Genomic DNA, 15,597 nt, shown 5'->3' on the forward strand with positions numbered 1-15,597 from the left:
TTTGCTTCTCTCCAGAATCCACTGAAGTCAAGTAAGAAGAAGAAGAGGACATCGTTCAAGCGGAAATCCAGCAAAAAGGGGGCTGAGGTAAGAGATGAGAGGACAGGGAATGACCTTGTCTTGGAAGCATGGAGGGGGAGGACAGTAAGGAGCAGAACTGGGAAACAAGGGGCTTTGCTGTGTCTGAGCTGAGGTTAAGGAGGTTGAGGTGGAGGGAGGGTGCCTGCTGGCAGGGCAGATCCTAGCTATAGGCTGATGGCGTGGCTGGGATGTCTTCCTCCCACTCCTGATCTGTGCAGCGCTAGGGCTCAGCTCAGGTGGAAGTTTGTGTTTCCCTGTTTGTTGAAGGACCTGCAGTGTTTCTTGCAGGAAGGGAGGTGGAAACCCTTTGTCATCAAGCCCATGCCAGCTCCTCTCATGAAGCCCTTGCTGGTGTTTGTGAACCCCAAGAGCGGTGGCAATCAGGTATGGCCATGTGTCCTGCATCTCCCTGAGAAGGAAGCTCTGTGAGGGCATTGCCATTTGGCTGCTGAGGTCTCGCCATAGCTTTGGTGATGTCTCAGCTGCAGAAGAGGCAAGGCAACTGCCACAGTGCCAGTTTGCTGCCTGGCAGTGCCCACCTAGGCCAGGCTTTGCCTGAATCCCCTGAGAACAGCATTGTCTTGGCCTGTCCCCTTCTTCTGCCACCCGCTGGGAGCTCCCTGTTACCTGAAGTCTTTCCTCTCCCCACAGGGAGCCAAGATCATCCAGTCCTTCATGTGGTATCTCAACCCACGGCAAGTTTTTGACCTCAGCCAGGGTGGACCCAAGGAGGCGTGAGTACTGATGGGGCAGCACTCTTCTGTCCCCCATCCCTGCCCCAGAGATTCTTCCCCAGAGCTCTTCCCATGGTTGGTGGAAACGTGATGCTCCTTAGCTCCCTTGTGCAGAGACCTCCACCAAGTTCATGCTTTGAGAGGCATCTCTAGGATACCCTGTGATCAGCCAGTGTTTCCTGATGGAGGGCTGGTCTAATCTGTGAACTGCTGTGGCGGTGGGGAGGGAGACACACACATGGCATGAATGCAGGGTGGGCAGGGACCCCCTGTAACGCCTTCAATGCCTCTTCCCTCCTCACCCTCCCTGTTCCCTGCAGGCTGGAGCTGTACCGCAAGGTCCACAACCTCCGGATCCTGGCATGTGGGGGAGATGGCACAGTGAGTCCCCCAGCCCCTCTGTACCTTTCCAGTGCCAGCAGCAGCCCTCCTCACTGTAATCCAGTGTCCATGGTGGTGCCAGCTGGTGCCACTGGATACTGTGGGTCCCCCATGCATGGCTTCAGGGAGTGCTAGTCTGTAGCATGTCTGGACTTACAGCCCTTTTAAGAATCATGGAGTCATAGAATGGTTTGGGTTGGAAAGGACCTTAAGATCATCCAGTTCCATCCCCCCTGCTATGGGCAGGGACACCTTTCATTAGACCAGGTTCCTCCAAGCCCTGTCCAATCTGGCCTTGAATACTGCCAGGGATGGAGCATTCACAGCTTCCTCGGGCAGCCTGTTCCAGTGCCTCACCACCCTTGCAGTAAAGAACTTCTTCCTTATATCCAGCTTAAATCTTTCTTGATTAAGTTTGAACCCATTACCCCTTGTCCTATCATTACAGTCCCTGTTGAAGAGTCCCTCTCCAGCATCCTTGTAGGCCCCCTTCAGATACTGGAAGCTGCTCTGAGGTCTCCATGTAGCTTCTCTTCTCCAGGCTGAGCAGACCCAGCTTTCTCAGCCTGTCTTTGTATGGGAGGTGCTCCAGCCCCTGATCATCCTCATGGCCTCCTCTGGACTTGCTTCAGCAGCTCCATGCCTTCTAATGTTGGGGACACCAGAACTGCAGACAGTTTTGGGGGCCAGTTTCCTCATTGGGGTTACTGGCATCTCCCACAGCATCTGTTTGGAGCATTAAAGACACCAAATAGCTTCAGTGGGGGCTAAGGGGTCCCCATCTCTCCTCCTCTGCCATTGCTAGTGCTCTGAGGTGGGACTTGCCTGCCAGTCCCTGGAATAACCAACTGTTTCTTTGCACTCCTGCCCGAGCAGGTGGGCTGGATACTCTCCATTCTGGACCAGTTACGCCTCAACCCACCTCCTCCTGTGGCCATCCTACCTTTGGGGACGGGGAATGACTTGGCCCGGACAATGAACTGGGGTGGGGTAAGTGATGGGCGCAAGCGCCTGCTGTTGCTGTGGGGGATTGAGCGCTTCATCTCTAGTTCCAGACACATGGGTGGGAAATTGCATGGGCTGGGTGTTTTGACTTGCTCTAAATACAGACCAACAAAGAAGTGCCATTTGAATGTCACTGGTGTGACATTTGAATTATTCTGCATTAGATTATAATCTATTAGGACATTAACAAAAGCAATCATTATTTTAAACTTTGGGAGACTTTCAGAAGGAAGATGTATTGTTTTATATTTATAGTCCCACTTTGTGGTGCATTCAAGTAGAGTCAGTGTTTTCCACATCTTTTGTTCTGGGATGTCTTCCCAAAGCCCTCTGTCTTTGGGGACATCTCTGCAGGAGGCAGGTAGGAGACTTGCCAGGTTCTGTTTTTCACCAGGGTTACACGGATGAGCCTCTGTCCAAGATCCTGTCACACGTGGAAGATGGGAACATTGTGCAGCTCGATCGCTGGAACCTCCATGTGGAGCCGAACCCTGATGCAAACCCTGAGGAGAAGGATGAGACAGCTGCGGACAAGGTGGGACATCTCCTGTCCGTGTCTGTTCCTTGGGCGGGGGTCTGCATTCCTCTTTCTCCCACTGGTTCAGGCAGCCTTAGCACCTGGGGCTACAGCATTGGGTTGGTCTTTCCCTCTCCTTGCTCCAGTTCCACTCCTCTCCTCATGACTGACCCACATCACACACAGTGAGGCACGTGGAGATCAGCACTATCTGTCCACCAGAGGTTTTATAACCACAGCTTGCATCAGGTGTAAACCCAGTCCCTCTGAGATGGTTTCTTTAGTAGAAACACATGACTGCAGAGTGTGTCTTCTTATCCCTAGGAGCCAGGGGCTTATCTGTCATCTCAGGCTTATGTCCTCTGTATTTTCCTGGGGGAAGGCAAATGGGCTCCCTCAGCCTCATGAGCACCATGCATGGCTCTGCAGTAGCCTGACCTTGTCTTTGCTATGGCCACACACTGGCAGCCTCATCCTTATTCCTCCTTTCCATTTCAGCTCCCCTTGGATGTCTTTAATAACTACTTCAGCCTCGGCTTTGATGCACGGGTGACGCTGGAATTCCATGAATCCCGAGGTACAGAGGGGTGGCAGGGCTTGGGCAGGGTCTGTGGTTGGGGGGATGCCCCAGAGATGGGCCTGTGAAGCATCCCTTAGGAAAGTGACCCAGAGGATTGCCCCAGGGACAGGGCTGGAGGAGGAGCAAACCTGAGAAGCAAGTGGAGGCTGCAGAGGGGGACGAGGGGTGCCTGCATGGGAAGGGAGCTGAGGGGCTGCCTTCTGGCCGAGGCTGGCTGGAGAGCTGTGTCTGGGGAGAGCTGGCAAGTGAAACATTTCCATGTGCAGGCCGATGACCTGGGTTTCTTTCTCCTTTCCCTAGAGGCCAACCCAGAGAAGTTCAACAGCCGGTTTCGGAATAAAATGTTCTATGCTGGGGTGAGTGTGTGGAGGAGAGCTGCCTTCACAGCAGCCATAGCATCAGCTGGAGCACAGGCACGGCCCTGCCTCCTGTCCGCACTCTAAACTCGCTCATCTCAGTTACACAAGGCTTCATGTGCACCCAAGCTGAGGCCCCCAAAGCTGGAGAAAGGCTGGAGCCTGGGAGCTGCAGCTCCTCGTTGGCTGTGAGCACTGCTGGCAATACAACTTGCTCTCTGTCCTATGGTGCTGTTGCTGTCTTGATCTCCTGCCACTATTGTTCTTGTTCTCCGGCTCACGGATGGTCACCCAGGCAAGACCTCCCTGGAGCTGTGGGGAGCCAGGCTGTCCTCCCTGCAGAGGAACAGGAAGCCTTTCCATAGAGTCCACTGACTACTTTAGTATTCTGTTTTATACCTTGGGCCAGTTACGGCTCTCTGGCTAATTATGCCACCCTTCTGTATCTCACCTGTAGAGCTCTGCCTCAGTGTTGTCTTTGTTGGGCAATATAATTCCTTACCCAGGTGGCAGTATGATGGGCATTTGAGCAGTTCGAAAGGCCAAGTGCTGCTCTGTACCATCTCACATCTCCTGTTTGTGCCTCCCCTCTGTGCAGTTAAACCCAAAGGGGACCCCGGGATCTGTGTAACAGAGGACACAACTGTCTCTCCTGTATCTCTAGATGGGGCCACATCAGCTCTGTTTTATGGTACTTCATTACAGCTTGAGACTGAATTTGTCTGTGACTCAGGTCTGTCACTGGAGGAAACCCACCTTGCCAGCTCTTCCCTAAAGCCAGGGCTGAGCTGGCAAAGGAATCATAGGACATATTGCTGAAGGTGCCCCGTAGTTTTTGGTAGGCAAAATAGCAAGTGGAATAGATCAGGTTGTTTTCAGCTGAGGTCTGAAGGTCGGTGGCATTTCGGGGAACGTGGGCACTAACACTCTCTCTTGCCTTGGCAGACAGCCTTCTCTGACTTCCTCACTGGGAGCTCCAAAGATTTGGCAAAGCACGTCAAGCTGGTTGTAAGTGCACAGGGTGCTCTGGGCCCGGGAGGGGCATCAGCTGTGGAGGTATGAGGCACACTGAGTATCTCAGGGTTGGGAAAGGATGTATTTCTGCGAGCATCAGCTTCCCGTGGCTTGGAGAACAGTCACTGTAGGGAGCAGAGGGGCTAGGGAAGGCCAGCATCCCCTTTACAGCAGTCTGAATGGCCCTGTGTTGTCTCCAGTGCGATGGGACAGACCTGACCTCCAAGATCCAAGAGCTGAAGCCCCAGTGCCTGGTTTTCCTGAACATCCCCAGGTGAGCAGCCACAGGACCTGCCCTCGTGTGCTGGGCTCCTCATCCCCATGTCATATATCCTTGCCTGGATTTAGGGTGCCTATCCATGCATCACTCACTGTCCCTTCACAGGTACTGTGCTGGCACCATGCCCTGGGGCAACCCTGGGGAGCACCACGACTTCGAGCCACAGCGCCATGACGATGGCTGCATTGAAGTTATTGGCTTCACCATGACATCTCTGGTGAGTTGGTGCTGTTGCTGGTTGTAGCTGGCAACCAGGGGAGCAACTGGTCCCATTGACTGGGCATCTGCCAGCCCAACAGCCCCACAGGTACTCTCCTGAGCAGTTGGGGTGGCCTGTGTGACGGTGCTCTCTGAGTTTTAGGTGACGTGCTGTCATCCTCCGGTCTCCTTGGGTCCCTTCCCACTGAGATCAGGCCTGAGACCCTCAGACTTTGGGTCACTTGCAGCATCTGACAATGTGTGCTCCCCCCATCCACGCCTCAGTCCATGCCCTGCTCTCACTCTGGACCCTTTCACAGGCTGCCTTGCAGGTCGGTGGCCATGGGGAGCGGCTGTATCAGTGCCGGCAGGTGGTTCTTACCACGTCCAAGGCCATCCCCATGCAGGTAGATGGGGAGCCCTGCAAGCTGGCCGCTTCCTGCATCCACATCTCCCTGCGCAACCAAGCCAACATGGTGCAGAAGACCAAGAGGCGCAACTCCATGCCTCTGCTCAATGAGTAAGCTCCAAGATCAATCTGCCACCTCCTCTCCATGGAAGGATGGGGAAAGGGGATCTGGGACTCATCCATCACTCCCAGAGACATTTCGATCCTCTCTCAAGGGCCTGGGAAGGAATCAGGTCACAGAAGTATGGCCAGAACCTTTGTCTGGGGCGTACAAGGATGCTCTTCATCAGGGACTGTAGTGACAGGACAAGGGGTGATGGGTTTAAACTTAAAAAGGGGAAGTTCAGATTAGATATAAGGAAGTTCTTTACTGTGAGGGTGCTGAGGCACTGGCACAGGCTGCCCAAAGAAGTGAATGCCCCATCCATGGCAGTGTTCAAGGCCAGGTTGGACAGGGCCTTGGGCAACGTGGTCTAGTGTGAGGTGTCCCCCACACAGCCCATGGCAGGGGTTTGGAGCTGGATGATCTTAGGGTTCTTTCCAACTCTCTTTTATGATTGTGTTGGAGAAGCTGCTGGTGCCAGCCTCCCCACTCTAATCTGTGCACAAGACTGTGCTCTTGCCTGTTTTGGAGGGGTGAGTGGGATAAGGAGAAACAGGGCTACCACTTCCTGATCCCCTCCCTTTCCCTTCCACCCTGCACACAGCCAGCAGCCAGTGCCTGAGCGCTTGCGGATCCGGGTGAGCCGAATCAGCATGCGTGACTATGAGGCACTGCATTACGACAAGGAAAAGCTCAAGGAAGCCTGTGAGTGACCAACTGAGTGACCAGGGGATGGGATCCACAGCCCCTGAGTCTGGCAGTGCCCTCAGCTAAGCTGTGGGAGGTGTCGGTGCTGCTCCCTGACTTGTGTCTCTGCCTGTCGTGCAGCCGTGCCGCTGGGAATCATTGTGGTTCCAGGAGACAGCGACCTGGAATTGTGCCGGACCCAAATCGAGAGGTTGCAGGAGGTGAGCTTCTGCATGGGAAGTGGTCAAGGATGGATGCTGGGGGTGGATGGGTTTGGGGAAGGGATTTCTAGGCTTCCTTGACCTCCACACATCAACACATAGGCTCCTGCTTGTGGTAACAGGTCATGGTTTGCCTTCACCATGTGGTGGCAGCAGGATCGCAAGCTGGATGGGTTGTTGCTCCCTGCTCTCTGGCAGCTTCTTCCTCAGCGTTGCTCCTCTGACCTTGTTCTCCCGGCCCAGAGTGTCAGTGGCCCAGAAAATGAAGGGCCAGCAGAAAAAGCCAGCACACGTCCTATGGATGCCTTCAGCCCCCGGGGGTTTGGGGGGGCCCTTCCTCTGTCCCTTGGTTTGCTGTGCTGTGTTCCTTCAGCCCTCTGCAGGCTCCCTGCTTCCTGGCATGGCTCTGCCCTCCCCAGGTGCCTGGATTAGGTTTGTCCCCTCTCCAGATCTTTATATTTGCAAATACTTTTGTGCTCCTGCCAATGTGCTAATGCGTGTCCATGACTGGACATGGGCTGTGTAAGCCTTGTTCCTGGTGAGCAGTGCCTTCTGAGCTCACAGCGTGCCTCCTGGTGCTGCACTGTCAGTCTGATTTTCTCCCAGCAGACTGAAGGGACCTTGCTCAGCGCCCAGTTACCTGGCTCTTGTGCCTTAGGGGATCCCATCCAGCATGTACATAGCATCCTGTGTGCCCAGATTGGCACACTGGCATCTGCCTGCTCTGCATGCCTGTTCCCTGCTTGCCTAGTGCCCAGGCACTGGTGAGAGCATGCAGGCAGGCACATGGCTAGCAGCTCCCAGGCTCAGAGGGTGATTCTTTCTTGTGGTGTCAACTTGGTAGACTTATGCCTCTAAAGCCTCCTAAAGGTGTGCGCTGAGGCTGGTGTTCCTCAGGCACCTCATGGTTTACCTGTTCTCTCTTCTGGGCTCTCTGCTTTGGCCTCAAAGCAGGGCAGGGAGCAGGGACCTTGGCCAGGCGGTGTATAAAGCCAGATATGGCAGCACAGTAAGCAGCTCCAGTGGGCTGAGAGGGGATGGGGGGCCACCCAGACAAACTCTGTAATGGCACATCTTGCCTTTCTGCAGGATTTCCCTCCCCAGCTCTCTGCTTTAGAGCGCCTGCTCTTTCAGGTGTGTATGGCCTTGCTCTGTCCCCAAGGCCCATCTGTCATGTCCACTGTGCCAGTCTTGTGGGCTCATTGTGGCGCATCTTGCTCCAGGGAGCTGCTGTGTGTCAGCTCCAAAATGTCCCATGCTGCTCCCCATGGCTGCATGCTGTTCCTGTCTGTGTCAAGTTCCCCTTGCCATCCAAGTGCCTGTGGTCTTCCATGTCTTCAGGGATCTCCCAGAGTAGGAGGGATGCTCTGGGGATTGATGGCAAGGCCAAGAGACACTTTATTATCTCTTTTTGTTATGCAGGAGGGAGATGGAGCCAAACCAAAGACACTGTCATCCCAGAAGCTGTCACCCAAGTGGTGCTTCCTGGACTGTGAGTATCATCCTCCCCTGGATGTGCTGACAGCGTGCTAGTGGGGTCCTTCAGTCTGCCTCCTGGGAGAGAGGGGACAGAGATCCATGGGGCAGCAAAGACACAAGGGTTATTGATGTGTTAGAAACCATGAAAACACATATGAATGTGATCACATAGGAATTTGGGCTTCTTCCCCTGAAAAGGTGATGGGATCAATAGCCCAACTGAAGTGCATCTACACCAATGCACACAGCATGGGCGACAAACAGGAAGAGCTGGAAGCCATTGTGCAGCAGGAAAACTGACATTTGCCATCACAGAAACATGGTGGCATGACTTCACAGCTGAGGTGCTGCAGTGAATGGCTATGAACTCTTCAGAAGGGATAGACAGTGAAGGAAAGGCAATGGGATAGCACTGTAAGGTAGTGTTTTGATTATCTAGAGCTTAATGATGGTAATGATAGGGTCGAGTGTTTATGGGTAAGAATCAGGGGGAAGGCCAACAGGGCAGGTGTCATGGTGGGAGTCAGAGTTCCCAACCGGAATGAAGAGGCAGACAATATGTTCTGTCAACAGCTGGGAGAATCACAATTGCTAGCCCAGGGAAGTGGTTGTCGCCACCATACCTGGTGATGAGGCATTTAAAAGCTGTGTAGACATGGCACTTAGGGACATGGTTTAGTGATGGACGTGGCACTGCTAGGTTAGTGCTTGGACTTGATGGTCTTAAAGGTCTTTTGCAACCTAACAATTTATGGTTCTATGAATTCGGGGGGTGATGGGACAGACCCTTAGTGACAAGCCACTGAGAGCCATCCGAGGCTTAGGACTTAGGGATGTATTAGTGTCCAAGTGCTGCAGAGCTTTGGCCCCCATGCCATGTCTCTGGCTGCTGACTGCAAGTGGAGCAAGCGGCATCTGTTGGTGTCCTGCCCACACAGCCAAAGGCAGCTTGGCTGCATGTGCCTGCAGGGCTGCTGGGGTTGCTCTCCTGTGTCATGCAGGCAGGGGGCCCCCTGCTCCAGCAGACTGCAGCAAGGCTCACCAGGAGCATCCCAGTGATACGGGCATCAGGCTCCTCGCTGGGCTCCAGCTGCTTCTTCTCCCCTCCATCAAAATATCTCCTCTCCTTTTGCCTTCACTCACCAAGAGGCTCCAGAGCTCTCCCTCTATACCTGGAAGGTGACTGAGGAATCACTGCTGGTGGCATTTCATCTCCCTGACTTCCCAGTAGCAGGGCTTAGAGAACAGCAGAGCACAGCCATGGGTTGCAAAGTGAGCGTGGGAAGTCCCATGCTATGCAGAGAGGTTACACCTTCTCCCTCTGGAATTCCAGCCCTGCACATGGGGTTGATGGTGCTGTTGCTCCAGGTGTCCCTAGCAGGACTGCTATACCAGGACTGTTTTCCATCCTCCTGCCATTCCCACAGCAGCAGGTTCTGGCTCAGGAAGGTATGTCAGGAAAGAGGCCAGAGCCTCATTTAGGGCAAAGGGATGCACTCACTCAGGCTGCTGCCAGCAACAGGCTGCTCTGAAGCTCTCCTGCTGTCTTTGGGAGCAAGGCCTTGGTGGTGACACGCTGTGCCTGGCAGTCACAAGCACTGACATGGCCTCATGGTGATCCATGGGACCTCATTCAGTCAAGTCAGTGGGAGGCTGAGCTCCCTCTTCTCCCAGCCCTGCTGTGCCCTCAGTGCATGCTACAAAACAGCTGAGCAGTTCCCTAGCACTCAGTGGTGGAAATGGCTGTCTCCTCATCTCACACCAAGAATCACCCTGTCTCTCTCTGTCCCTATTTTACAGCAACCACAGCAGATCGGTTCTACAGGATAGACCGTGCACAAGTGAGTGCAGCCTCATCCACCATCGTCCCCTCAGCATCTACTGGGAAGGTGCTTGGGTGCCCCATATTCATGCAGACTGAAAGGCTTAGCCTTGGAGACACACAGGTTTCACACCCTTGCCCTGTGGCATCCCCCGAGGGGTGGTGTGATGAGCCTGGACCAGGACCAGCCCCAGCACCTCCAGGTTCCCGTGGAAAAGGGAGGAAGTGTGGGTAGGAGCACAGAGACTTGGGTTGGAAGCTGTCTGCAGGGCCCTACAGCAGAGCAGGTAAGGAATAGCCAAGCAGCAAGGCTGGCCAAGGCACCCACTGACTAGGGTCGTCTTAACCAGCATTAAATAATGATCTGGAGAGGAGAACATGGAGATGAGGTGTATGGGTCATCTGCTAAGTTGGCAGGATATAGGAAGCCTGAAAAGGACAAGGAGGCTTCCCAGGCACAGGTCCCAGGGCTCCTCAAGCCACCATCACTCTGCTACAAGTGTCTGGGCTACAGGGCATGGGATGTGAGGGGATGGAGCTATGCAGAAGTAGGTCCTGCTTCTGAGGAGGGCTGGCTTCTGTCTTTCAGGAGCACCTCAACTACGTGACAGAGATCTCTCAGGATGAGCTCTATGTGCTGGACCCAGAGCTAGTGATCACCCAGACTGTGGGGACCTCTCCTGCCATGCCTGACCTCGTTGACTTGTCTGCTGCACCCACTGGGGACCATTTTACATTCCCTCCCTCTTCCTCTTCTCCACCCTCCTCTCCTGCCCCCAGGTGAGTCTGGAAGGGGGGTCGTGGACCTCAGGAAGGATGAGCAATGATGGGAGAGCCGGTTGGCTTTACAGCATTGATCCCTGGGCCATATTACAGGGGGGCTCCCTGGAAGCAAGCAGGAATTCAGTGCTGAGTTAAACCAAGGAGTGAGATGCCATCCTGTCTTCCCTGCTCCTCTGCCAGTGCTGCTGGAAGGTGGCTCCAGTGCCTGGTGGAGCAAAGGGCATGGGTGATTCTGAGCCCAACTGGGGCCACCCTTGGGTATGGGTGAGCAACAGGACTGGGAGCAGCAGCAGCAGAAATGGGAGTGGGGATGGGGAAAAATCAGGAAAGGAGCAGATGACATGGCCAAAGAGCAGCAAAATCTCTTGCCCTGCCTCTTCTCCTTCCTGCTCGAGTACTGTCATGGGCAGGCTCCTCCACAGCCGTCCTTCTACCTATCCATGCCTGCTGCCGGGACTGGCAGGATTAGTTACACCATTTCCTCTTCCCTTCCAGGGCCGAGGCTGAGTGCTGCCTCCCACACCAAGGTGAGTGCTGTCCCACCCCTCCCAGGTCACACTGTTTTGGGTCCCCAGCATATGGGTTTTGGCTGTCCTTTCCCTGGTGTGCAGCAGGAGCCCTGCTACCTGCATGTTAGGTGGGAGCATGGAGCCCTGCAGGTAGGTGTCCCCAGAGGTGGCAGGAGTGACCTGACAGTGATTTGTGGAGCAGCCCGGCCAGGCGCCTTCCTGGCTCCTCCATGTGGGAAGCGGCATGGCAAGGGGTTAATCCCCCACCTGCAGAGCTGAGCGCTGAGGGCTTGGTTGGGGGCTGTCTCTGCCAGGGGCTGGCTGGGGCTGGGGAGGTGGGAACACAAGGTCAGGGGCCTCACCAAGCTGAGCAAATGGAAAGAGTTTCCTGGAGCTTGAGCGGAGCCCAGTGCCTGGAAGTGTGAGTGAGTCATGGGTGAGAGGCGTCTCGGCTGCTGGCTGACATCCAGGAGGTCTGCTCCCCGCTTCCATCACAGGTCATCCTGCCCTTAGGCAGAGACTGCTTCCCTCCTGGGGCTGGGGTCCAGCTGTGCCCCCAGCTACGTGGTGTCTCCTTCCTTCCCCTGTTTGTACCTTACGTGCCTGAGGTTGTAGGAGCCGTGTAAAACCAGTCTGATCAAGAGGTTAGCACCTGAGGGTACACCTCATGTGCACCCTCATCTGTCTTCTCCTCTGGTGCCTAACCATTGGCTCCAAGATTAATGGTGTTACAGCTTCACTTTTCTGACCCCAGCCCATCTTCCTTCTTTGCAGATGACCTGATAGAAGCTGCCAAGAGTGGCAACTTCAGCAAGGTAGGTGCTCCTGCTGCCTCTGCAAGGAGCAGCCAGGGCTGGCTCTGGCCAGTCTCCCTGTGGCCTGCTTGGCTATGGGCAGCCCTGTCAGCCATGCAGTGATTGCTGTGGAGCAGCCCCTGTTGAGGGCCTTCCTCCAGGAGTGGTGGCTGGAAACCAGGCAGACTGCTAGCAAGAAGCCCTGTTCCTCTCCTGGGGGACATGGAGGGAAAGAATTTGGTGTCATGGCTGAGCTGAACAAAGCTCCCTGCCAGGCCCTGAATAGCCACAGAACCTGCTGGGCATCCTGGGGACATGATACCAGGGCTTGGGGCAAAGCAGCTCATCCCAAGCAATCTGTCAATCCTGTAGTTCCAAGAGCTGCACCGGGCTGGAAGGGACCTGATGGTGAGAGACTCCTCGGGCCAGACTGTCCTCCACCATGCTGTCAAATCAGGGAGCAAGGACATTGTCAAGTACATCATCGAGAATGGTGAGCTGGGGCCAGAGTACCATCCCTAGCACAGGAGAAAAGAATTCCCAACCCTCTGCTCAGATGGATTCTCCTGGGCTTAGATCCCTTCCCTCTGGGTTTGCCGCATCATCCTTCTGACATGTGGGCTTCCCCTGGCGTCTCTCTGCCAGCAGTGGGGTGCTCCTATGGCTGTCGCTGCACCCTGGCAGGGACCAGCATGTCTCTGGGAAGCATTTCTCAGTGTCCTGCTCCTGCCTTCAGGGCAGCTGCCCTGTTGCTTTTGGGAGCTCCCACTGAAATAGGAGCTGCTTTATTTTTGTATAGATATTTCTCTGTACTGAGTCCAGCGCAACTCTTCTTCCTTGGGCTCAGATGCTGCTTTGGAACCAGGACCTATGCAGGCAGCATGGATATAACAGCCCATATGGAAAGATGCAGAATGTACTGGGGAGTAGGTGGTGCCCCACAGTTGGGTCTCACTCACCCTGTGGTTTTTCTCTCCACAGCCCCTTCAGAAATCCTTGATGCCACAGAGGAGGAGAAGTAAGTTGCTGGCTGACTTGTGTTACCTGTTGGCCGGACCCTATGCAAGGTCATCTGTGCATTTACCAGCTGCCATCACTCTCATTCCCAGCCATGGCTCCCAGTCCACTTTGGACTGAGCATCCCTGAGTAGCACCCCATCCCCTACTTGGACAAGCACACAACCACCATCAGCTCCTGCTGCTCTGAATTGCTGTCCCTTGCTGCCACACGCACACGCTGCTTGTCCCCGTTTGGGGGGGACATCTCACATCTCCTGCTTTCTCCTCCCCAGCGGTGAAACCTGCTTGCACCAGGCTGCAGCCTTACGCCAGCGCACTATCTGCCACTACATCGTGGAGGCTGGGGCCTCGCTCATGAAGACGGACCTGCAGGTGATGGTGGGAGGGATGGCAGTGGGGCGCACTGGGGGCTGGCAGGAGAGCAGAGCAAGGTGCTTTGGGTGGTGTCTGCCAACCAGAGGGGAGCTGACGTAGAATCTTAGAGTGGTTTGAGTTGGGAAGGACCTTAAGATCATCCAGTTCCAGCCCCCTGCCAGGAACAGGGATGACTCATGCTAGACCATGCCGCCCAAGGCTCTGTCCAACCTGGCCTGGAGCACTACCAGGGATGGAGCATTCACAACTTCTTTGGGCAACCCATTCCAGTGCCTCACCACACTCACAGTAAAGAATTTCTTCCTTATATCTAGCCTGAGCTTCCCCTGTTAGTTTGAATCCATTGCCCCTTGTTTTATCACTACAGTCCCTAATGAAGAGTCCCTCCCCAGCATCCTTGTAGGCCCCCTTCAGATACTGGAGGCTGCTCTGAGGTCACTGCACAGGTTCTCTTCTCCAGGCCCAGCTTTCTCAGCCTGTCTCCATGCGGGAGGTGCACCCACCCCTGCTCATCCTCATGAACACACGAGGATGCACATGAAGCACCCGTGCTTGCCCAGCTGCAGAGGGGTTAAATCCCTCTCCTCCCTGCGCTCCTCTCCCTGTTGTTTTATTAAATTAGAAGCGAGGGGCTGGAATGTCTCATCCCTGTCTCCCCCTTCCCACCCTCCGGGGTCACAGCGAGGACACTCTCGCTGCACGCTCCCTCCCAGCTGCAGGGCTCCCCCCGCTCTCCCCCGCTGGGATGGGGGCACTGGGAGCTCCTCTCAGCGGGTGAAGCTGGCTCCGAGTTAACCAGGACATGCCTTGGTGTCAGGGAGTTGTGCCAGCCCCAGCAGAGGAGACTCAAAAAGGGGGCTTGAGGCTGCGTTTTGGTACAGGAGGTTCCCAGCACTGGCATGCAGCAGAGGGGACAGAGTTGTATTTGTCTGGCAGAGGCTCACAGTGATGGGGTGTAGTGGAGGAGATGTAGAACAAGCCAAGAAGGTGCAATCTCTGGGTCTGGGCACAGGGTAGGAGCCCAGCTGAGAGACCAGTGGAGCTTGGGGCTACTTCAGACAATGCACAGCCGTTGCCAGCTGCCAGGGAGGTGCTGAGCAGACAATCTCTGGCTCCCCATCACTCCTCCTCGGTCCTGGCTAAGGCCTGGGCCTCGCACAGCACCCAGAGTGGGGCTGGTCTGGCTGGCAGCTGAACCAGCATAGCCCCTCTCTGCCCCCAGCCCCTTCATCTGCTGAAGGAGAGGAGCAGCCCCCAACCTGCCAGCGCAACAGGGAGTCCTGTCCAGGCATGATGCTGCCGTGGGGAATGGGCTTGCACGTGCCTGTGCTTATGCATGTCGGGGTTTGTGGCTGCCTGGGGACCCCTCTGTGCTGCTGCACTGACCTGAATGGGCTGAGGGTCACAGCCTGCGCAGGCAGGAGCCCACCGCACATCAGGGTCACAGCCTGATCTGTGGCATCAGACCTGTAGCAGGGGTTTGGAGCAGGCTGATCCCCCTCCCTGCAGTGGGAAGGGGAGCCAGGTCTTATCGGTTATCGTGCCTCAGCCTGGCTGGGCAGAGGGGCCCGAGCAGCTCCGGTTTCAGGCTGCAAGCAGGCAGTGTTGTAGAACAGAAGAGATCAGTTCCTCCTCTGTTTTTCCCCCCTGCTTCATTAAATGAACGCTTGCGTTCAGGAGCAGTGGGGAGGAGGCAAAAGAACGGGTTCCTTAGTGCATCGCACCTCTCCAGTTGCTCACGAGTGTGCTTTTATCCACGGCTACATCCATGGATGCTGGCTCTGCGTGTCTGACCATTGTTCCCATCCCGGATGGCCCAGCACCCCAGTGCTGTGCACCAGGGGACGAGCCGGGCAGGCTGGGTGTCCCTTGCAGGGCCGGTTTTCAATGGCAGCGGCGGAGCGCCAGGTCTCTGCGGCACAGCAGAGCCCCGGCAGTTGGCGAGGAGGAGCAAGGGGGAGGGAAGGGGGAGAGGAGCCGGAGCTGGGAGCTGTTAACAGATTGGCTTTTTATGGAGTGCGGGAGTTCATTAGTGGACACAGTCCAGATGGCTGCAATAAGCTGGTGAAACGTGATCCTCCGCCGGGAGCCGCAGCGCTAGCCAGGCAGCGAGAGGAGAGGGGGGTTGGTATTCCCGGGCATTCCCCAGACATACCCCTCATTCCTCGCCCTCTCCCGCCCGCCTCCTTAGTGCTGGGGAAGAGCATGCGTTCACCTTGGCTGTGGGCTCTGCAGCCACCTCTTTGGTT

The 15,597-nt window shown here is 55.5% G+C and overlaps 1 protein-coding gene across 2 annotated transcripts in view; it reads left to right on the plus strand.

Moving 5' to 3' along the window:
• Positions 1–15,597, plus strand: part of DGKZ (diacylglycerol kinase zeta) — a 40,415-nt gene that overhangs the window by 23,343 nt on the left and 1,475 nt on the right. The window contains exons 9-31 of one of the 2 annotated variants that reach the window (XM_057408789.1): positions 16–87; positions 370–465; positions 733–815; positions 1,136–1,196; positions 2,073–2,186; positions 2,596–2,736; positions 3,217–3,295; positions 3,599–3,654; positions 4,600–4,662; positions 4,869–4,942; positions 5,054–5,165; positions 5,467–5,666; positions 6,263–6,363; positions 6,487–6,566; positions 7,656–7,700; positions 7,989–8,058; positions 9,846–9,886; positions 10,457–10,647; positions 11,146–11,177; positions 11,934–11,974; positions 12,326–12,446; positions 12,935–12,971; positions 13,246–13,345. In XM_057408789.1, coding sequence (XP_057264772.1) covers positions 16–87; positions 370–465; positions 733–815; positions 1,136–1,196; positions 2,073–2,186; positions 2,596–2,736; positions 3,217–3,295; positions 3,599–3,654; positions 4,600–4,662; positions 4,869–4,942; positions 5,054–5,165; positions 5,467–5,666; positions 6,263–6,363; positions 6,487–6,566; positions 7,656–7,700; positions 7,989–8,058; positions 9,846–9,886; positions 10,457–10,647; positions 11,146–11,177; positions 11,934–11,974; positions 12,326–12,446; positions 12,935–12,971; positions 13,246–13,345 — 2,010 coding nt within the window. The remainder of the gene's footprint in view (positions 1–15; positions 88–369; positions 466–732; positions 816–1,135; positions 1,197–2,072; positions 2,187–2,595; positions 2,737–3,216; positions 3,296–3,598; positions 3,655–4,599; positions 4,663–4,868; positions 4,943–5,053; positions 5,166–5,466; positions 5,667–6,262; positions 6,364–6,486; positions 6,567–7,655; positions 7,701–7,988; positions 8,059–9,845; positions 9,887–10,456; positions 10,648–11,145; positions 11,178–11,933; positions 11,975–12,325; positions 12,447–12,934; positions 12,972–13,245; positions 13,346–15,597) is intronic. The other variant, XM_057408790.1, reaches the window with a different exon arrangement.

Source organism: Pezoporus wallicus, unplaced genomic scaffold (genome assembly GCF_028554395.1).
Source record: "Pezoporus wallicus isolate ANWC-B61680 ecotype Strahan unplaced genomic scaffold, APGP_CSIRO_Pwel_v1 contig_6382, whole genome shotgun sequence".
NCBI lineage: Eukaryota > Metazoa > Chordata > Aves > Psittaciformes > Psittacidae > Pezoporus > Pezoporus wallicus.